Source organism: Pan troglodytes, chromosome 18, assembly GCF_028858775.2.
Source record: "Pan troglodytes isolate AG18354 chromosome 18, NHGRI_mPanTro3-v2.0_pri, whole genome shotgun sequence".
NCBI lineage: Eukaryota > Metazoa > Chordata > Mammalia > Primates > Hominidae > Pan > Pan troglodytes.
The window spans coordinates 73,205,030-73,227,393 of NC_072416.2; the positions used below are offsets into that span (position 1 = coordinate 73,205,030).

Consider the following 22,364-nt stretch of genomic DNA (forward strand, 5'->3'; position numbering starts at 1 on the left):
TGGTCACTCCCCTGAAGACTTCCCATTTACACACACACTTTCTGTGGTTGTTGGCACCAATTGCGGAAATTTTTAGAAAATTTATGATGGTTATATAAGATGAAATTTAGTTAACCACCAAAGGAAAAAAGTAGAAACCTCCTAAATGAGGCAGATAGAAAGTAGTATTTTTCTTATTATGAGGGTTGGCCTGAGTGGTGGGTTGGAAGGCCTCCAGTAGCTGCCTGCTAGCTTAGAAAAAACACAACTTAGGAAAGGCGAGACTAGTTTAACTGGTTCAGCTAGTGCCTGGTGCTCCGAGGACAGGCACCTGGCTGGGGAGGTTTGGGAATGTGCTGAGCCCCTGCTGGAGGGGCAGGGAAGGGCGGTGGACTCCAGAGCACCCCCTGTCCTCCTAAGCGCCTTCCTGGAAGGTGAGGATACTGTATAAGAGGGAGGGGGTTCGTTGGTTCGTTTTTGTGGGTAAGATGGATCAACCCGAATGGGCCTTTTCATTTCTCTCCCTTTCTAACATCTCTGTTTGTGACTCTGAGACTGAGGGACCTTGCCCTAAAGAATACGCATTCAAATTTTGACCCTCGAGTCTCTGGGCTAGCAGAACAAGCGTGGAGGTGGGGGTCTGATTGGTGCTGCTCTGAACGGAAGAGCATTGTAATCCTGTGGAGTCGTGGAGATGACCCGCTTTTGACTGGAAGCTTAGGGGTCCTCAGCCCAGCGAGAATCTGGGGGGCGGCAGGTTCATTTGCCAGCAGCACCAAGGAGAGCTCCCCTCAGCTGTGTTCTGGGGGAGCAGAAGCCCATGCTCAGCTTCTTATGTCATGATGCCCTCTTCCTCCCCTCTGCCAAAGGCCATTGCCCCCATCTTTAAGGCTCTTGAGATGCTAAATGTCACACAAGCTGTCTTTTAAAGGCAAGGGAGGCCGGATGAAGTGGCTCACGTCTGTAATCCCAACACTTTGGGGAACCGAGATTGCTTGAGCTCAGGAATTTGAAACCAGCCTGGGCAACATAGTGAGACCCCATTTACTAAAAACAAAAAATTTGTCTGACATGGTGGCAAGCGCCTGTAGTCCCAACTTCTCAGGAGGCTGAGGTGAGAGGATCACTTGAGCCCAGGAGATTGAGGCAGCAGTGAGCTTGATCACGGCACTGCACTCCAGCCTAGGCAACAGAGCTTGACCCTGTCTCAAAAAATAAAATATAAAATAAAAATGTGAGAGGACCTGGCTTCCTGGAAAAGCAGAAATGGCTCCTGCTATAGCCTGCCCTGTGCCTGCAGGCAATTCTTTGTCCCATGTCTCCTCCTCTCAGAGACCCTGTGGTCAGAATGAAAGCACCCTACCCTTTCCCTGCCTGGGGAAACCGGGTGCTGGCCGAGGAGTTTGCCCAGCCTTGCTTGGGGCATTGCCCAGAGCCATTGTTAGATGCTGGACGGGCTGGAGTCAGGCTGGACAGGCTGGAGTCAGACTGCGGAGGTGTCTGTCCTGTTACTCCTCCTACAGGAGGGCGAGGAGGGGCAGGTGACTGCTCACCCAGGGTGTCCAGCTGTTGCGGACCGGCTGCACTGACTGCCAGACTGGCCGCTGCTGGGTGTATGAGGAGCAAAAGCGACTAGGGGAGGCCTGCAGGGCCCTAACACAAGTGGGGAAACCAGAAACAGGTGGCTACAGGAAAGAGGACTGTGGGAGGGAGCTGTAGTGGCCTCAGTAGGAAAGTATGAAGCGCTCCAGGCCTGAGCTTTAGTTGGCTGCCCCCACTATCCTCATTGCGGGTGGCCCAGCTCACCAAAACAATTGCATTGCACTTCAAAGGCCTGGGCAGTTGGATGGGCCGCTGCTGGTAGGCTACACTCTCTGCTCAAGGTCACCCTGTTGCCTGAAGAGCACAGCCCCCCAGATTTCCCAAAAGGGGAGCTGACAAGGCCTGGCATGGGTGGCACTGCCCTGTCCTGTCCCTGGCAGACTGGGCCAGCAGCTCTGCATGCTGAATAGGCAGCAGGACCAGGCACTCCACCGCACCTAGGCTGGAAATGAGGTCAGGGGGTGGAACCTGAGCCTCTGCGTCATTTGCTAGGGGTTTCCCCTCTGACTCCCACCTTCCTTCTCTCTGGGCCCTTCATGGCCACCAGGCACAAGTGGAGATGGAGAGGCATGTTCCTGTGCTCAGCTGCTGCCTCGGAGCTGCACGGGCTTTCCCTCCCAGCCAGGTGCAGATCTGTGTCTGCAGCTGTGTGAGCCTCCCCACCCCTCCATACTTCTAGCAGTTCCAGGGTCTCTTGAGGATGTGTTGCCAGAACTCTCTGCAGAATACTCGAGCCTGGCATGATGGAGGGCAGGTGTGTGTGTCTCCTGTCTGGTCTGTTCACTCAGTGACCAGGTTCCTCCATCCACCTTGGGTCCTCTGCACACACTTCACAGAAAGGGGGAGATGCAAAGTGCCTGTGAGACGGGTGGTGGTTTCCAGCCCCGAGGGAAGACACCCTTATGGCCTGGTCTTTTAAGGAAAAGGGGCCAGGTCGCTGGGTGGCAAAACTTGGGCTTGGGAGTCATCACCACTTAGCAGCTGCATGAGCTTATCCGAAGATCCCCACAGGGGCTTTAGGAGTCATGGTGTGTGTGTCTGAGGAGTTACCTGCATATAGCTGGCTCAGAGAAATAAGGCTCTTTTGCTCCTCCTCCCAGATATCTTTGCTTTGACAAATAGCAGCTGTCAGAAGCACCGTGCCTGGATCCCAGGGAGGGAGCAGAAGATGCCACCGCCTCCCACCCCCAGCCCATCACAGGCATCATCCCTCCCTCCTGTTTCGGCTCCAGGGCCGTGCCCGCCATTCTGGTTTGGTTCCCTGGTCTGGTTAGAGGGACAGGCACTGACACCGTCCCCAGCCAGGCCAAACACACTTCCAAGCTCTCCCTTGGGCAGTGACATTGGCTGGCTTTGTACAGTGGTTTCAGGAAACTTGGGAGGTGCTTCAGAGGTAGTAAGAAAAGGGCAGAACCCAGATGGCAGAAAGTTTGGCTTTGTTCTTATCCGGCAGCATTTGTTGAACCTCTTCTCTAGGGGCCTGGAGATACCAGGGGACATTTGACTCCATCTGCAGCAGAGTCTCAGTTTGTGTGGGCCAGGCGCCTGGGTTTTGTGCTGCGAGGCCCCCGCCATGGCTTTTCTCTGTCGGCAGGCAGCAGGTTCGTGTCAGATGCTTCTGGAAGTCTTGTAGGAACCAGTTGATAGGCAAGCATCAGCTTCAGCCATTTCCACTTCCCTGCTAGGCTCTCAGGGACATCCGGAGGCCACTAACTCCCACAGCCCCAGGGGTGGGGACAGGAAGTTGTACTCAGCCCACTACAACCTCTTGCTGGGTTTGTGTGCCTCCTGCCTCCTGCTGTGGAAGAATGCTGCTCCCTGGGCACTGGGCTCTGTGTGGGCACTGCTGGCTTCCCCTTGCTGTCTGAGTCAAAGACTCTGACTCCTTCCTATTGCCGGGAACCTCCAGGTGGCCTTTTGCAGCCAGTGGCTCTTGGTCCCAGGGAAATGTGCTCCCTGCCATGTGCCAGCCTGGATGGGGTGCCTGCACATTTTAGTTCTTCCCACCAGTGCAGCAGACTCAGGCCAGCTGGTAAAGGCACAACACTGCACTGTGCATAAAACCGCCTTGTGGAGTGGTGAGGAAAGGCTGCCTCTAACCTTCCTCTGCTCAAGTCTGAGTCCTTTAGTGCACAGGCCTTCCGCCCCAGGACAAGAAGAATCGCCCTCGTGCCCCCTTCCCCTTCCCCTTCCCTTTCCCCTAGTGTGAGGTTCGGTGCAAAAAGAGAGTCAAGTCCAGTCTTGTCATAAAGCGCCTAAGCCTTATCCTCATACCTGCCTCTCCCTTCCCTGAATCTGTCACCTCCTGGGGGGCGATGAGGGAGACCACATGTGCCCTCCTGGAGCTGACACAGATGGGGAGAGAACACACCTGGTGTGGGAAGCTGTATGGGACCCAGAGAATTCTAACTAGTCCCTTGGGCTCACAGTTGAGTTACCAATCAGTAGGAGAAAATGCAAAGATAAACTACTTAGGAATCAGTAATTGCCATGTTCCCAGGAAATCCTCCTTAAGTATGGAGGGGAAGGAATGCTTTAGAGGAAACTAAGGGCTATAGCCCATACGCTCATGTCATAAATGAGGTGTCCAAGACAAAGAGAGTGGGGAATACAGGTCCAAGAATGTCTGCATGACGACTCTGCCCTCACTAAGCTATGCTGTTTTTCCTCCCATCTCTGTTGAGGTTTTTCCCTCTGTTTTATTATGAAAAATGTCAAACACACAGCAAAGTTTTTATGTTTTTTTGAGACAGAGTCTCGTTCTGTCACCCAGGCTGGAGTACAGTGGCACAATCTTGGCTCACTGTAATCTCTGCCTCCCAGATTCAAATGATTCTCCTGCCTCAGCCTCCCAAGTAGCTGGGACTACAGGTGCATGCCACCATGCCAGGCTAACTTTTGGTTTTTTAGTAGAGACAGACTTTCACCATGTTGGCCAGGCTGGTCTCAAACTCCTAAGTTCAGGTGATCCATCTGCCTCAGCCTCCCAGAATGCTGGAATTACAGGCATGAGCCACTGCACCCAGTGTACAGCAAAGCTGAAAGCATTGTATAGAGAACACCCCTATTGCTGGGCGCGGTGGCTCACGCCTGTAATCTCAGCACTTTGGGAGGCCGAGGTAGGTGGATCACGAGGTCAAGAGATCAAGACCATCCTGGCTAACATGATGAGACCCCGTCTCTACTAAAAACACAAAAATTAGCCGGGTGTGGTGGCGTGCACCTGTAGTCCCAGCTACTTAGTAGGCTGAGGCAGGAGAAACTCTTGAGGCGGAGGTTGCAGTGAGCTGAGATCATGCCACTGCACTCCATCCTGGCGATAGAGCGAGACTCCATGTCAAAAAAAAAAGAGAGAGAACGCCCCTATTACATAGCACATGCACCACCTGGAGGCTGCAGTGTACTAGACCCGTTTATCCATCCACCAACCCATCTTATCCTTCTGATGCATTTCATAGTAAAATGCAAACACCAGTATGCTTCCCTATCAGGGTTTTTAACTAAAGTAGTGCACATTCGAACGCTACAGAAATACATAAAAGGATTTTTCTCCAAGTCCTCCTTTCCTCTACCACTGTGAAAGTGTGTGCATCCTTCCAGACTTTGATCTGTGCCTACACATGCATTTGAATATGTATGGTAGCTAGTGCTTTCAAGCAGGGGGATCACACCCATGTGTTCATCCACTACTTGCCATGTTTGGAGTCTGAGGGGACAGACACTTCAGCAGCAGACTGTGCCATCTCCCTTCTCAGTTTGTGTCACCCTTTCAGGTGGGTCCTCGGGCTAGCCAGATGTTCTAGACAGAAAATGACCACAAGTTGTCCTGGTGGCCAGGAAGCTGAGAGTGACTTCTCTCGCAACTCATGTGCCTGGTGACTTAAGGATCGAATCGGTTCCATTTTATGCTTTTTCCTTGGAGTTCCTGGTGGGGGGCTTTGAGGAGTGGAAGCCATAGCCTTCTGGGCCCTGAAGAATCTTCATTTTATGGGCCCCAGGTGTTTGCCTTTCCACCAAAATAATAAGAGAACACAAAGAAACAGCAATGGGAAGGCCTCTTAAGCAGAGGGTCCCAGTCCCAGCCCCACAACCCACAAGCCCACTCATGAGGTGTGTGACTTCCTTGGGCTTCCGGATCCTCATTCGCAAAATGAGAATAATACCGGGTGCCCTGCCCAGCTTGGAAGATGGTGATGCTCAAAGGAAGACACGCACATGTGTTTGTCATTGGCAGTGTTAGGGACAGTTAAGTTCCTTTAGTGACGGAGAAGGGATCCTGCCACAAGCTCTGCCTTCTTCACAGCTGAGACACTGCTCTCCTGATATTTCTCCTGTGGCTTGGAGAACTTCTGGGTCGCCTTTTGTTCACGTCGCCTCTTTTCACCTGCCCTTCAAATATTCATGTCAGCCTGGGTTTGTCTTCTGCCTTCTTTGGATTTTGGTCTGAACTTTCTCCCTGGACTGCCTCTTTATCCCACATCCATGCCTGGCACCCATGTCTCTGTTCCAAACCTCAGCTCTAGGCTTCAGCAGCCTCCTGGAGGTCTCCATCAGCTGGCCGGGCCTCCTCCCACCCAACTCAGAATCCGTCCCTTCCTTCTCATGCTTTCCTCCTGGGCACCCTCCCTTAGTGCAAGCACCTGCTGTGTGTCCCGCTGCCCTCATCCGCACACGCAGGGCTGCTGCGCACTCCTTGTTGTCGGCCCCAGACACCACAGCAGAACACAAGGCTGTTCCCTGTGCCCAGAATCTCCCGTCCCCACCCCAGCTTCATCCATCCTCAACCTTCTCCAAAACCTTCCCAGATCAGCCGCCACCCTGATGAGGTCTCTTTCCCCATACCCTCAGCCCTGGGCCTGCGCGTGAGAAGATGTCCTGGAAGTCCTCATGCTGTGCCTTTTGGTTTCCTTGTTCGGCATCCCTGCTAGTCTGTGAGCTGCCTGAATCCCGAGATCATGGCTATTCACTGTCGCTGGCACGCAGAATGCCATAGGACTTAATAAAAACCAGTGGGTTCCCACGGGTGCAAGTAGCTTCCTTCCATTCCTTCTTTTTGGGATGGTGAGCGGGGTCATTTTTGTTTCTTTCTTTTTAAACATTGAGATGAAACTCACCATAAAATTAACCATTTTTATATGTGCAATTTAATAGCATTTAAGACATTCACAACCCCCATCTTTATCTGGTTCTAAACACTTCATCGCCCCAAAAGAAAACCTCTGGTGTGATTCCACTTACATGAGGTAGCTAAAATACTCAAACTCATAGAAGCAGAGAGTAGACTAGTGGTGGCCAGGGGCTGGGCGGGGGGAAGGGGAGTGGTGGATTAATGGGTATAACATTTTAGTTATGCACGATGAGTAAGTTCTAGACATCTGCCGTACAACATAGTGCCTACGGTTGACAATACTATATTGTACACTTGAAGATTTGTTAAGAGGATAGAGCATATGTTAGTCTTACCACAATAAAATAAAGTTTTTAAAAGGGGAAAAACGGGTCGGGCGTGGTGGCTCACACCTGTAATCCCAGCACTTTGGGAGGCCAAGGTGGGTGGATCACGAGGTCAGGAGTTCGAGACCAGCCCGGCCAACATGGTGAAACCCCGTCTCTACTAAAAATACAAAAACTAGCCAGGTGTGGTGGTGGGCGCCTGTAATCCTAGCTACTCGGGAGGCTGAGACAGGAAAATCACTTGAACCCAGGAGGCGGGGGTTGCAGTGAGCCGAGATAGTGCCACTGCACTCCAGTCTGTGTGACGGAGTGAGACTCCATCTCAAATAAAAGCGGGGTGGTGGGGGGGAGAAAACCCCCTACCCATTAAGCAGTCACTCCCCATATCCCTCTGTCCCCAATCCTGATCTCCTTTCCCTCTCTATGGATGTATCTATTCTGGACATTTCATATAAATGGGTTCATACCATAGGTGGCTTCTTTTACTTTGTGTAGTATTTTTGACGTTTATCCGTGTTTTAGCATGTGGTGGTTCTTCCTTTTCTTGGCTGAGTAATATTCCATTGTGTGGATACATCATCTTTTGTTTATCCGTTGCGCAGTTTGTAGTCACTGGGTTGTTTCCACCTTTGGGCTGTTGTGAACAATGCTGCTGTGAACCTCCGTGCACAAGGATTTTCTTGGGGACCTGTTTCTTCCTCTCATTCTTGCCTCCTACCACTCTCCCCATTACCATATTTTTCCAAACCAGACATCAGCGCACCGGCTACGTGTGTGTTTAGGAAAGCATCTGTGGAGGGAAACAGCTTGCCTCATGCTGCCCCTGCTTCCTGTCTACCCTTCTCCAAGCCTTTTTCGTCCGCTGTCACCTAGGCTTTTGGTTAATCACATGTTGAGATTAATCCCATTTTGTCTTTGGGTAATTAACATGTGATGTCCACGCATTATCTCCACGGTGAAAGTCTTAAGGTCAACGTCCCTCTTGGGGTTCTGTGTCCCCTGCAGAGCCGGGCACAGCTTGGGGCAGCTAAGCAGTCCCCTAGTTCCTAGGCCCTTGCTTGCCCCATGCCACCTGTCCACTGGTGACTAACCCTCCTGCACTCTCCCCTGTCCCCCTTGCAGATGATGTGCTGACTAAAGACGCGGGTGAGTGTGTGATCTGCCTGGAGGAGCTGCTGCAGGGGGACACGATAGCCAGGCTGCCCTGCCTGTGCATCTATCACAAAAGGTAGGAGGGGTTGGCAAGGTAGCTTAGTGCACCCCACCTCCCAGAGGGGCGGACCCCCATCTCCAGCCGTTCTGTCTCCTTTGGTTATGGGATGACCTCTCCCCCGACCTCTGGCTCCGAGTGGGTAAGGGCAGAGGCCATCAGACAGGAGTCCACTGTGCCGGCGGGAAGGTGCAAGCATCCCAAGTGCACGGCAGAGTGGAGTTGCCAGAGGTGTGCTCTGGTTTGAGGGCTCAGGTGGTGGGAGCTGATGGGGAGACCCGTAGAGCCTCACAGGTTGGAGGAGCTTAGGATCCCACTGGGAAGGTTGGTTCTCCGTCTGTCTCCCTGCCTCTTCTTCCTCTATGGGCCCCTCTGCTCCACAGGGGGAGAACATCAATCTGTGCCAGGAAGGCCAGGCGGAGGGTGTACCCACTGCCTCGCACTGGCCTTCTCCCTAGAGGGCCGGGAGGCAGGAAGAGCCATTTCCTGTGGGGCCACAGCACTGGGCACAGTTAAAAGTAGCAGGGCCCAGATATGCCTTGGGACTCCAGTGTGAGCCTCGTCCTTGTTTCCAGCTGGAAGGAAGGCACCCTCTTGCCCAAGACAGGACACTGTGCTGCCTGGGGCCAGCACCTGCTGAATCCTCGAGCCCAGAGCTTCTTCCTGACAGTCAGGCCTTTCAAAGCCTGACTCTCAGGGCCACTGCTGCACAGGGTGACAACCGGGCATGGCATGCAGCGTGGCTGGTGCAGAGGAGGCTCAAGGCTGGCCTGCGAGAGATTCTTGGTCTAGCTCCCAGCACGGAGCCTTGCTTGTGTCCCAGGGCGGCACTAACCAGAACCAGAAAAGGAAATCTTTGGCCCTCGGGGAGAATTATGCAAATTATCTGTCTGGTTCCTGTCTTTGAAAATGCCCAGATGTTGGTTTACAAATCAGGAAGCTGTCTTGGGGCAATCTCTGTTCCCTCTTTGATGTAGAGAGCCTTTCTCTGTAAACACTGGAGAGCAGGGCTTCACTGTCTGGCTCCCCCCCCCCGCCTCTTGCAGGAAGGACTAGATGCTGCTGATCAGCTGATCGTGGCTGAGCAGGGTAGAGCTTGGGGCTCTCGTAAGAGGTCACCCACTGGGAGGGAGCTTCACAGCTGTTCTTTTGACCCAGGAAGGAGCTCTTTCAGGACTGTGGCACCCAGAGCCGTGGCCCTCCTGCCATGCCATTGTTCCCACTTCCCTGCCCTTGGAGTCTTGGAGACAGCTGACTAGCTGCCCTGAGGGGTCCACCACTCTCACCTTCTCACTGGTGGCTGCTGCCATCCTCCTGGGCTCTGCACAGAAAGCTTTGGTCCTTCTGAAAGCCACTCTGCCCCTTCCTGCAGCACCAGATCCCCCTGAGCCAGTACTGCTGCCTCCAGCTGGGCCAAGACTAGTCTTGGTGTTCGCTCTTCTTCCTGCTTCAGAAAGTAGGGATATCTGGGGACAGGACTGTGTTTCCCTGGGGTCCTTTCAGAAGAGACTTAGGAAGCTCCTGCTCAGGAATCTGGCCCTTTGAAAGAGCCCCTTCAAAGCAGCCTGGGCAGCAGGTAACGTGGTTTCCCTTGCGGCCCCCTCCTCCCAGCTGCATAGACTCGTGGTTTGAAGTGAACAGATCTTGTCCGGAACACCCTGCGGACTGACCTGCGGGCTTGCTTGCTGACTCCTCTCAAAGGTGAGCCCGCGTTTGGGGGTGCTCCGGGCTCAAGGCTTGGGGTCAGGTCACTTTAGGGGCCTGCAGTTTAGGGAGCCGGGCTGCCCTTATGCCACTGAGAAGAAAGCAGGAGCAGAGGGAAGGAGCACCTTATCAGTGAGCAGTTAGTCATCCGGAAATGATTTTCCCTGGGAAGGACAAGAGATACAAACCAACGTGGACAGTTATGAAGAACAGGCTCAGAAGAGTTAGGATCAGTTGGGGAAGAGACCAGTACAATCTACATTCCTAAAGAAAGTTAAGGAATATCCCCTGGGAATGTGCACGGGCAGGAAAAGGAGCCTGAGCGGTGGGTTTATGCCTGGCTTGGCCTCATCCTCGCTCACCTCTGAGTCTCCGCCTCTTCTATGGTAACGGGGATAATCTCACTCCCTGTTGCCATAAGGACATTGCACTTACTAAACAGCCATGGGCGGTGCATTGTTCCCTGCAAAGTGCTGGTCAGCGATCATTTGACCACTGCTTCTTCCCATGCCGCTTCCAGATGAATCTGAGGCCTCCAGGCCAGACTCGATCCCTCTATCCCACAGCACTGGGTGCTGACTCCACACATCCCCCTGGCTAACCGCTGGGTCTGGCCTCCCCATTTCTCCCCCAGAGGTACCCCACTTGCTGCCAACCATCCACCCCTGACCCCCATCTCACCTGTCCCCTCCAAGTTCTGGGCTGGCATTTTCCTTTTTCTGGCAAACAAGTAGACAAAACCCCCATAAAAACCAAAAGCCCAACTCCATCTCACAGCCAAAGGTTTTGGGATCTCTTTTCTTCCCCCCTCCCTTTCTCTCTCTCTTGCTTTTGTTTTCTTTTGTTAGGTTTATTTTATTTATTCCAAGTAAACTCCCAGAACAGCTGATGATGTCAGACAAATCAGGGACATTTGCTCTTTTTACCTCCACCTCAAAAACTGATGACAAGGGGAGAAGAAAGAGCCAGGGGGGAGAGTGAGGCAGGGGAGTAGAACCTGCCCAGGCACATGGCTGCAAATTCCCCGTGTGCTGTTTGGCTTCTGGGGTCCTGTGTAGACGCCCCAGCCCCGCCTGCCCTCTTGGGATGCAGCTGCCCTGGGATGAGCAGCCAGCCCTCGGCCCGATGGAGCACGACTTATTTATTACGGTCCACACAGGGACAGAGAGCCCCTGCTCCAGGGAGGAGGCTCACCGGACCCTGGGGCAGAGCTGAGCTTGGGACACCAGCGGGAACAGGGCACCCCTTCTGCACTGACTTCCAGATCATGGTTCTCCCTTCCTCCCTGAGGACACCAAATTGGATGAGAGCAAGTTTGAGAGAAGAATGAATCAACTGCTATCCTTCCCCTCACCCCTCAGCCCAGGAGGGAAAGGGCATTTTCTTTTTCATCTTTGAAAGGCATTGTGGGTCTGTCTTTAAAGTGTTTACAAAAAAAAAATTATATAAAAAAAAAGTCTAGTGTCGACTGGTGTTTTCCCTCGTGATGTTTACAGCTTGCTGTTTGCTGCCCAGCCATAACCCACTCAGTGACAGACGAACACAGCTAAGGCCTCGCTGCCAGCCTTCTGACGGCGGGCGAGCACACGGTCTCTTCCCCTGCCCCAACTGGCCCTCTCTACCACCAACTTCTCTACTTTGGGTTTGTTTGGTTTTTTCCCTCTATTTTTCTGGCTGGTTTTTTGCTCTTTTCTCCCCTTGAGACCCTAATATCTTGACTTCATTGCCAAAAAACAATCCATTGAGAACTTTCTTCCTACTGATCCCATCTCTTTTCCCTTCTTTCCTCCTGGTTCCGGTCAGTTCAGAGGATTTAACAATCACAAGTGTCCTGCAAAAATGCCTGAACATTATTCTTAGGCCCTCGTGGATTTTTTTTTTCAGAAAACTTAAACAAAAAAAGACTTACTAAGAAATATGTACAGCTACCCCTGTTTTCAGGCACTATGTTTGAGAACATTTTAGGCATTGATGTTCACACGTGGCATCAGCCCATGCAAGATAGGTTTCTGTATTTATATATTAAAATACAAAAAAAAAAAACTTATAAAATGTTTAAAAAAATGTTCAAAGCTTGGGAGAAAAGCTTTCTTCATTAGTCAAGGTGTTTTGATATGGTATTAAAATGTCTAATAAAAGATGGCACTGCGTGATTTTATTTTAATGAAGTGTTATACAATCAAGAAATGGGGGCAAGGGCCTGCCCCCCACTCCCTCACCTACCTCCTTAGCATTCCTTCAGGCTGCTACTCGGGGCTCCAGGTGTGTGAATTGGTCCTCAGATAGTCAGGCCTGGGTGGAGGGAGTGGCAAGTCAGGCGTGCCTCCTACAAGCTTCCTAACCTCTTAAGCATCATGGAACCAGTCAGCCCTCTGTGGAGTCATTGTGCCGGACCTCTGAAAAGATCTGCAGGGGCCAAGATGTTGCAGCCACCGGAGGCTGCAAGGATGTGGGTTCTTCCAGGTGTGGGCCCAGCCCCCCTCCTGCCTTTGCTCCCCATCCCACGTTCCACTCGCCCTGCCTGTTGTTCAGTTTGCGTCTCAGTGCTGACTCACGGGCATGCTTCATTGAGGCCCAGGAAGAGGCCCTGGTTTGGGGCTGTGCCAGCTCAGAGCCCTTGAACCAGAACCAACTGCTTAGGCTCACAAAAGTTGGCAAAATGCGGGCTGGGCGGGCAGCTCAGGGCAGGGAGCAGCAGTGCAGGCCTGGCCTGTGTCCCCGTGCCCAGCGGGCTCCCGGAGCAGCATTCCAGAGCCTCCTGCAGAGCCAGCGAAGGAAAGCTCTAGAGGGAGACGACTCCACCGCCTCTCTGCTCTGACCCTTCTCAGGCCCGCCTGATGTGCTAGACCATCCCCCTGCTGCCACGGCCCCTGGCTCCGCAGTCACCCTCCATCAGATGCTTCCAGAAGCACCTACTCTGTGCAAGGGCATTCACAACAGGCCAGTGGGCAAACGTGAGCCAGGGCCAGCGGAGAAACACTAAAGAAGACTCGGTGGTTCAGAGCCTGGGCCTCAGCGTGGGACCCGTCTGGGGTGAAGACCTTGGGGCTGTTGTGAGTCGGTGGCAGGAACGTGGGCTCTAGACTGTGCATTCAGGCTCTCCTACTTGGCAGAATGATCTTGGGGAAACGACTTCATCTGAACTTCAGATATTTCACATGTGAAGCGGGGACAAAACCATGCAGCTCAGAGGTCCCTGTGGGGGCCGGGGGAGCTGCCCTGCAGGTCTTGGCACATGCACAGCAGGCTCCCCATAGCTTTGTCACCACAAAGGGCACTGTTCTATTCACAGCACCTCCTGCTTCTGCCTGGCAACTGTGTCTCCCTGTGCTATATTTAATTCCACCAGCAAAGCTGGCGAGGCAGGGCCCAGCCCTGAAGGAGATCTCCTTGCCTGACCCCTGGACCTGGAAATGGAGGCTTCATGTGCCCACCTTGGCGGCTTAAGCCTGCTGCTTTGGCAGTGCCATGGGTGAGCTGAGCAGCTGTGAGTTGGGTGGGGCAGGGCTGTAGCCCACGCCGGGTGCTATTCCAGGCTCTAGGGGCTGGTGCTCATCCCCACCCCCAGCGACTTCAGTCCTACCTGGCATGCTGCAGCCCTCTGCCGGCTGTGGTGTCCTCTGAATTTGGACCCAGGTTGCCTGCTCTTGTTGTGGGGGTGGGATTGGGGCTGTCTGTGCTTCCCAGGTGGAGCTCATGTTTGTGATCCTCTATCCGGACAGCTCTCCAGAATCCTGTGTTGCCCCTGTTCTGCCTTTCTGGGATGGGAGAGAACGTGAGGGAGCCGGCGAGCAGGTTCTACCCTCTCTGCTAAGGGCCTAGCACACTTTGATGAGGTTCCTGGACATGAGACCCTCACAAAGACCAACCATTCCTCTAATAGCCATTTAATGGTACTGAAGTTCATGGGAAAATGTCCTCATTCTTAGGAGATAGATGCTGGATTATATAGGTGAATGCCTTCAAGAAATGTGTAATTTAATTCCAAATGGTTCCCCCCAAAATACACAAAGCATATAAGGCCAAAATGTTCATTGTTGAATCTGCAGTGGCTGGTATTTCAGTGAACAGTGTACTTGTTCTTTCAACTTTTCTGTATGTTTGGAATTTTTCTTAATAAAAGATTGTGGGAAATGGTCATTTGCTCAGCGCCTCCTAGTTGCCAGGCACTGGAGGGCGCATCAAAGAAGAGTCCTACCCAGGAGGGAGAGCGCAGCTGCTGCAGGATTCTCGCCTGGAAGAGTGGGTGGCTGGCTGGCTGGAAGGGGAGGGGCGAGAGGGCTGTCTCGGTGATGAGCACACGTGTGCTGGGGTGGTTTGGGGAGAGGGCTGAGATTTGTCACCAGTCAGCCCTTGGCACGGTCTCTGCTCCCCACCAGGGCAGCACGGGACAGAAACGTCACGGAGGAGTAGCCTCCAGGCTCAGGTTGGTGTAACTGCTGTCAGCTGGAGCCCAGTGTTAGCACGGAGGAGGGGTTCCAAGAACTGAAGTTGGACTGAGGCGTCTAAGCGCAGCTGCCTCTGCCTAAGGCCTAGCAGCCTGCCTAAGCACTGACAGCTGATGGAAGGAGGAGAGGGGCAGAGGCCAGGGAGGGCGTGGGGTGTGACATGCCTCTTTCCAAAAGGGACCGAAGGCTAGAGGGGCAAGGAAGATGAGACAGCACTGCAGGTTCCTGGGACCTGCAGGGGATGGAGGACTAGCTTGGCTTCCAGGCTGCCAGGACTTACCTGACCCTAGGAGGAGGTTTGCCCAGGGCTGAGCACTGCAGGCCCTGGGCAGAAGAGTCCTGAGCTGCAGATGCCGCATGGTATCTGAGCTTCATGATTTCGGGCGCCCTCCTGTGGGCTTAGGGGGGAACAACTGCCAAGGTCTCAAGACAGGGGCTCCGGCCCAAGACAGGGGCAGGCCCTCGGGTGGACAGACCTTGAGGGCAAAACAGCTGGTGGTACGATACATCACCCCATGAAGAGGTGGGTGCAAAAATAGTTTCATCTCTGTTTCCAAAGATGTGGCAGCTGCTGAGGAACACATTCAGTGTGTTCAGAGGCCCGGTTCAGGCCCAGTTGGGGAGCCCATCCTGAGTGACATGTGCCGTGGGCAGCTCCTCAGCTCTGAGGCGGAGTAGCTGGGACAGGGACCTGGGTTCCTTTCCGAACCCTGAGCACCAACCTCCTCCCCAGGCTATAAGAAGTCAGAGGACAGCCCCAAAACGAAGGGGTCACTGACCAAAGGACAGAGACCCTGGAGGGGGAGGGGAGGAAGTGCTGCCTGCTGACTTCCAGGTAGCTATAGGTGGGTTTCAGGTTTATTACAGATTTATTGGGGGAGGCCCCAAGGAGAAGACCTATCATCATGTCACGGGAGCTCACGTTCCATACCAGGAAAGGAGTGTTCCTGTCACCAGGTGAAGGGGGAAGGGTCCTGGGACCCCGGCAGTGGGAGGCCTCGGGGAGGGGTGTCATCAGAGTCTTGAATGGACCCAGACGGTCTCTTCCAGCCAGGACAGGATGCGTAGGAGCAGAGAGGAAGCAGCTTTGCTGGGAACCACCCTGGGTCGTTTACTGAACCAAAGGCTCCTGGGGCCAGCCAGAGGGCCAGGGAGGTAACACGGTGCTCAGGCTTCTCTCTGGGCCCTCTGGCCTTGGGCCCAGATACAGTGGGCTCGCTGGCAGGAAGACTGCCTCAGCGTCTATTCCCTTGCAGGGGCCGTGGCATGAAGAACAGTTCCAGAACCGGCTCCGTAGTCAGGGAACTTGTGGGCTAAGTGCTCAGACCCCCTTCACAGCACTTTGCCTGGGTTCATGAGGCCTTGGGGGTCTAGCACGGCCTTGAGCTGCCGCATGGTCTCCACGCCCACGGCGCCCACCTCCTCTCGCAGCAGCTGCCGCTTGCCCATTCCGATGCCATGCTCCCCCGTGCACGTTCCGTGGAGGGCCAGTGCCCGCCTAGGGGCAGGAAGGAGACATCCTCAGGGGGCTCCCTTTCCTCTGCCCTCAGCTCTTCCCCTCCCTGGCTTTGCTCCTACCTGCCCAGCTGTTCTGCAAAAGCCTTGACCCTGCCCAGTTCCTCGGCGTCATCAGGGTTGACCAGCAGGATGCAGTGGAAGTTACCATCACCCACATGCCCGACAATGCTTCCTGGGGGCCCAGAGGACAGAACTATTCTCCAGCCCAGTCCTCCTCTTGCCTCCTGCTGCCCCAGGATCTGATCAGCCCTGACACCTCCCCACCTCTCCCCAGCAGCAGGGTGGGCAGAACCTGTGAGTCCTGAGGCATTCAGATCCTCCTTGGTCTGCACCACGATCTCCGGCAGCCGGGAGATGGGCACACACACATCCGTGGAGTAGCCCTGGTCAGAGGGAAGCCTATGAGTTACCCCTGCCTGCCTGGGTGTACGGCGTCACTGTGGTCAAGGCCGAGGATGGGTCGGAGGGCACTGGGCTTCAGCTCTTGGCCTCACACAAGGAAATAATCCTGCTCTTCTCTAGGCCTCAGCCCTCACCTCCCCCCGACACAACACAGGAGACCAATGGCCCAAGTGTGCTTGCCACACCTCCCGGCAGAGGCTCTTCCCACTCCCCTGTGGCTCCCACCCCCAAGCCCCAGGCTGCTGAGCCTTTGCACAGCTGCCTGGAGCCCAGACTTCCCTTCCCCAGGTTAGGCTAACATCCCCCTCTCTATCATCTCTTCCTCCAGGAAGCCTTCCTTCCATGTACAGCTCCCAAGAGCACCGCACCGTTCCCATGACCTGGCTCACAGGAAGGGCTTTTGAGGGCTTAGCAGACAACTGTGCTTTCCCTGTAGACGGTATCTGAACAGCTGGGTGGGGCGGTCTGCAGCCCCTGTTTCTAGCACCTGCTCAGCCAGGCCCAGCCCCGTTGTTGAGGCTCAGCCTGCTGCTCTGTGCAGTAGAGTGGTGGGTTGAGGAAAGGGTTTGTGGGCCGAGCTGTGGGCCCCATCTGTACCCCAGCCCCAGCTCACCTTGCAGCCTGGCCGCGTGGCCAGGGCTGCGTACCAGGCATTGTGCCGTGCTGTCCAAAGCCGGCTGCGCTCCTCGGCCTCCTTGGCCCAGGAGAAGTCAGAGGCTCCGTTCTGCTGGACTATCTCCTCTGCAGTTGGGGAAGGGGGGCTGACACCGGGCCGCCACTGAGGCAGCCCACCCTGCTGCCCCACTCCACCCCAGCATACCTGTGCGCTGCAGCTGCTCCTCCAGTGCCTGCTGGGAGCCATGGAACTCCAGGAAGAGTGTGGGCGCCACTAAGCAATTCAGCTTGCTGTACCTGTTGCAGGCATCCATCATGACTTCATCCAAGAACTCTGGATCCAGGGAGACGGGAGGCCAGGTGAGGCCTGGCCTTCCCAGGGGGCCTCTTCCAGGGAGCCCACCCTGACTGCCCCCATCCTCAGCTCACCAATGCGGGCTACGGGCACTGCAGCCTGGAGGATGTGTACGGTACTGTCCACAGCAGCCTGGACACTGGGGAACGCACACGTGGCGGCCACTGTGGCCTCAGGGGCAGGGTGCAGGCGCAGGGTGGTGGCTGTGATGAGGCCCAGCGTCCCCTCGGAGCCCACGAAGAGCCCCGTGAGGTTGTAGCCGGCTGCACTCTTCCTACGTCCCAGAGACACACAAGGTGAGTACCAGGCTGTGTGATGAGGGATTTCTGGCCAGAAGCCGAAGCTGGAACCCAGGACACCGACCCCAGGCACTGAGGTCTGGGCTGGCCTCCCTCGGGCCCAGTTTCCCTGGCCCGGCCTCCCTCGGGCCCAGTTTCCCTGGCCCAGTGCTTTCTGCTCCACAAAGCCAATCGGCCTCAGGCAGGGAGAGCAAACCCTGGTCCCATCCACTTTGGCCCAGCTGACAGGGCTTCAGAGCCTGAGGAAGCCTAGCCTGCCAAACCAGGGGGCCGCCAGGAGGTGCCTTTCACAGCCGGTCTCTGCAGGGCAGCCCGCCAGCAGTGCCCAGGGCGAGAGCCCGGGCCCCCCGCAGAGGGCGCTCACCGGAAATGCCGGCCTCGGCCCGCCGTGTGCAGCAGCCGCCCGTCGGGCAGCACCACCTCCAGGTTGAGCACGTTGTCCCGCATGGTGCCATAGCGGACCGCGTTGGTCCCCGACGCCCCGGTGGCCGCCATGCCACAGAGAGAGGCGTCCGCGCCTGGGTCTGGAGGGCGGCGTACAGAAGGCAGCCTCAGGGACCGGAGGTCCGGGGGAGGAAGGTCCCCTGAACCCCAGACACAGCCCTGCTCCCACGGTGCCCTCAGGGTCCCAGGAAAGGTTCGCGAGTCCTACCCACGGGAAACCAGAGGCCGCTGTCCCGCAGGTGGGCGTTGAGGGCTTTGCGGGTGACGCCTGGCTCCACCACCACAGAGAAGTCCTCCTGGTTCAGCTCCAGGATTCGGTCCATATGCGTCAGGTTAACGCAGACGCCGCCCTGGTTGGGGCAGGTGCTAAGACCACTGCAGACCTGGGTCTCTGACCTGGCCACGTCCCCGGACCACACCCCGCGGGTGTCCCCCCAGCAGCCAGACCAGACCCCCAGAGGCAGGCAGCCCACGGGCGGGAGCAGACCCAAGGTGCCGTGTGTGGCGGGAGAGGCAGCCACAGGTGTGCCAAGGTGTGCTGGGACCATCCTCGGGGCGGGCGAGGGAGCCCCACTGTACCTGCACAGCACAGACGCCACCCTCAAGCCCGGTGCCGGTGCCGAATGGGATGATGGGCACACCTTGGCGGTAGCACAGGGCTGCCAGCCGGCTGACCTGCTCCACGTTCTGGGGCCACACCACAGCATCAGGAGGTTCGCACCTAGAACCAGACCCTCAGCGATTTAGCGGGGCGTGGCACCCTCTGGTCCCGAGGTGTTGCAGGGCCTGAGGCTACAGCGAGCGAGGGGCAGAGAACATGCCAGAGCACCCCAAAACAGATGAGTGAGGAGGAAGGCAACCCAGCACCCTCTCTCTCAGCTGGGGTTGAATCCAGAAGACAGGGGAGGGGCCCGCGAACCCTCCCATACCTGTGCACCGACTCATCGCGCCCGTGCTGCTCTCGGACCACCGCGGCAGTGGACACGTGGGAGCCGCCCACCACGGCCTTCAGAGCCTCTACGAAGTCCCTGCAGAGCTCTCCCTGCAGGGAAGAAACACACTGCCAGGGTCCCCCGAAAGACACATGGGGCCACAGCCCTGCCCCAGCGTCAGGGGGAAGGGCTGGGGGCTGGAGTGAGCCTCCCCTGCGCCCGCCCCGCTGACAACATCCTTGCCAGGTGGGCCCACTTTAAACAAACCCACTATCCAGAAATGCCTCTCTTCCAAACAGAGCCATTGGGGGTCAAAGTTTCCCCTCAGAAAAAAACACCACCAGAATTTTTTTAATGTTTTCTTTTTTAATAAAAACAGGGTCTTACTATGTTGCCCAGGATGGTTTCAAACTCCTGGGCTCAAGCGATCCACCTGCCTCGGCCTCCCAAAGTGCTGGGTTACAGGCGTGAGCCACGGCGCCCAGCCATCCAAATAAAAAACCAGAATTCACTCTCCAAAAAGGCTATCAGCAGGGTTCCTTCAATAGCCAGCCCAGCCTGAGCAACCGAAAAGATCCCTCACTTCCTCCTTTCTCCAGGGCCAACCAAGCACCACCCCAGCTACAGGGAACTCAGAGCTTGATAAGGGAATTACGGGGAGGAAAAGCTTCCACTGCCCCCTCCCCACTCTACGTTGCCTGGGGCTTCTGGGCCCTTCGTGGGGGGCGGGGCGCGGCGGGGCGGGGGATGTGTTTCTTCCCATTTTACAGATGAGAAATGGAGGCCAAGTTAAGGACAGAGCCTGGCCTGGAACCCAGGTCCTTTCCTCCAGGGCCTTCTTCCACAGGTGTGTTTTATTCCGGGGGCATCCATTTGACTCCCCCAGCCCCACTCATGGTAGCAGTGGGGACTCAGCTGATCTCACTCTACACCCACACTTGCCACAAGGTAAGCCCAGTGCCCTTTTGCCCAAGGTCAGGTCACTTGGTGCTGGGGCATCACAGAGCCCAGGAAACTTGGGATCAGAACCCCCTGCTCCCCGCTCCCCACCTCATCCCTCCAGGGGACTTCTCTTCTCTCCCGGTACCTTTGCCTTCTGGGAGCAGTAGCCCCTCCAGGGGAACAGCTCCCAGGTTGCAGACCTGAGCAGTCGGGCCATAGCCAGGCACTGGCCAGAGGGTGTGAGCACTGGGTGGCAGGGTGACCAGTCAGCTACTGTGGCAGCAGCAGCTGCTGCTGTCAGCCCATTGGCTAGGCCAGGGGTGGGGCCTGCTTAAGGTGGCACGGGCTTTAAGGTGGCCCTTGCAGATCTTGCAGACATTTTCATGGGCTCCAGGGACGACACTTCTAAAGGAGAGGCGAGGTTCACTGGACGTTTTGGGAAACTGTAAGGCAAAAATAAAATTCTAAGCCTCCCAACCGACTGAATGGACCTCCCTCTCAGCCAAGGGCATTCCAAAGTAAACCTGAAAAATTAATTCAGGCTGTGATGGGAAGAGGTTTAGGACAAGCCTCATTATCCCCCTCCTTCCTTTAGAATTCAGACACAACTGACCAGCATTAACATTAAAACAGAGACCTTAAGGCATTCTGATCTTAAGACACAAAACAGACTCTTTGTAGCAATAAGATACCTGACTCTAGCATCACCTGACAGATAGCAGGCCCTGAAAGAAATCAATGTATTTTATCCCCAAAATATATTCCTCTGATTTTTTTTAAAATAGCTCCAGAAAGCTGTCTTTTGTGGGGAAAACCTAGAATCTGTAGAGAATCCCCTCCCCTTTCCAGGTTTTTTGTTTTGTTTTGTTTTGAGACAGAGTCACTCTGTGGCCCAGGCTGGAGTGCAGTACCGTGCTGCAACCTCCACCCCCTGGGTTCAAGCGATTCTCCTGCCTCAGCCTCCCATGTAGCTGGGATTACAGGTGCCTGCCACTGTGCCCAGATAATTTTTCTATTTTTAGTAGAGACAGGGTTTCGCCATCTTGGCCAGGCTGGTCTTGAACTCCTGACCTCGTGATCCACCTGCCTTGGCCTCCCAAAGTGCTGGGATTACAGGCATGAGCCACCGCGTCCAGCCTCTTTCCAGGTTTTATCCTGATCTAAGGGAGATTTAACTAAGAGTCTGGCACCTTTTAACGCCTTAGACATTTACCATCTATGTTACATAATAAGAACCTTGGGCCGGGCGCAGCGGCTCACATCTGTAATGCCAGCACTTTGGGAGGCCAAAGTGGGAGGATCACGAGGTCAAGAGATAGAGACCATCTTGGCCAACATGGTGAAACCCCGTTTCTACTAAAAATACAAAAATTAGCTGGGCGTGGTGGTACACGCCTGTAGTCTCAGCTACTTGGGAGGCTGAGGCAGGAGAATCACTTGAACCCAGGAGGTGGAGGTTGCAGTGAGCTGAGATCGCACCACGGCACTCCAGCCTGGCGACAGAGCGAGACTCTGTCTCAAAAAAAAAAGAACCTTGGTTTCCACAACTCCTTATCTTAACCCAGATGCTTATTTCTATTGATTCCAGGTTGTCTTTTTTTTAATTTTTTATTTAAAAAAACTTTTGTTGTTGTATACCAAGATTCCAAGTCTTTGGATAATAACTTCTTTCAACCAATTGAAAATCAGAATTTTTTTTTTTTGAGACGGAGTCTCGCTCTGTTGCTCAGGCAGTGGTGTGATCTCAGCTCACTACAACCTCCATCTACTGGGTTCAAGCTGTTCTCATGCCTCAGCCTCCCAAGTAGCTGGGATTACAGGAGTGCCACCACGCCCAGCTAATTTTTTTATTTTTAGTAGAGACAGGGTTTCACCATGTTGGTCCAGGCTGGTCTCGAACTCCTGACCTCAAGTGATCCACCCGCCTTGGCTCCCCAAAGTGCTGGGATTACAAGTGTGAGCCACCGTGCCCAGCGCCAATCAGAAAAGTCTTTGAATTCACCTATGACCTGTAAGCTCCTCCCTCAATCAGAAGGAACCAACGCATACCCTGCTTATATTGATTAGTGTCTGATGCCTCCCTAAACTGTATAAAACCAGTTGTAACTCAACTGCCTTGGGTGCATGTTCTCAGGACCTCCAGGGAATGTGTCACAGGTCATGGTCTTCATGTTAGTGGTGGGAAATCCATACAGGTCTACAGAAACCTCAATGCTTGCCTCATCAGAAGAAAGAATTCTACTGAAGAGGTCTGAAAGGGAAATATCTTGAGCCCCCAAAATTACTAAGCTAAAGGGAAAAGTCAAGCTGGGAACTGCTTAAGGCAAACCTGCCTCCCATTCTTTCAAAGTCACCCCTCTGATCACTGAGCTAAATGCATATCTGCCTGCCTCCTTTTGAGAGGCTAATTAGAAACTCAAAAGATTGCAAACATTTGTCTCTTACCTACCTATGACCGGG

The 22,364-nt window shown here is 54.7% G+C and overlaps 2 protein-coding genes across 4 annotated transcripts in view; one reads left to right on the forward strand and one right to left on the reverse strand.

The window, feature by feature from the left end:
• The window catches only part of ZNRF1 (zinc and ring finger 1), a 111,348-nt gene extending 97,170 nt beyond the window's left edge, over positions 1 to 14,178 (forward strand). The window contains exons 3-5 of one of the 3 annotated variants that reach the window (XM_016928542.4): positions 8,158 to 8,263; positions 9,857 to 9,946; positions 12,778 to 12,861. In XM_016928542.4, coding sequence (XP_016784031.1) covers positions 8,158 to 8,263; positions 9,857 to 9,914 — 164 coding nt within the window. In that variant the 3' untranslated portion in view covers positions 9,915 to 9,946; positions 12,778 to 12,861. Of the gene's footprint in view, positions 1 to 8,157; positions 8,264 to 9,856; positions 9,947 to 10,797 lie in introns of all 3 variants that reach the window. The other 2 variants (XM_016928543.4, NM_001251899.1) reach the window with 2 other exon arrangements.
• A 1,059-nt stretch (positions 14,179 to 15,237) lies between these two features.
• LDHD (lactate dehydrogenase D) lies at positions 15,238 to 20,187 on the reverse strand. The gene is made up of 11 exons (XM_001139010.7): positions 20,050 to 20,187; positions 18,960 to 19,072; positions 18,610 to 18,751; positions 18,239 to 18,380; positions 17,951 to 18,110; positions 17,362 to 17,561; positions 17,138 to 17,266; positions 16,931 to 17,058; positions 16,208 to 16,298; positions 15,976 to 16,087; positions 15,238 to 15,895 (listed from the first exon to the last, which is right to left on the reverse strand). Exons 1-11 carry the CDS (start codon positions 20,119 to 20,121, stop codon positions 15,730 to 15,732), a joined length of 1,455 nt encoding a protein of 484 aa, XP_001139010.1. The 5' UTR covers positions 20,122 to 20,187; the 3' UTR covers positions 15,238 to 15,729.
• Positions 20,188 to 22,364: the final 2,177 nt, after the last annotated feature.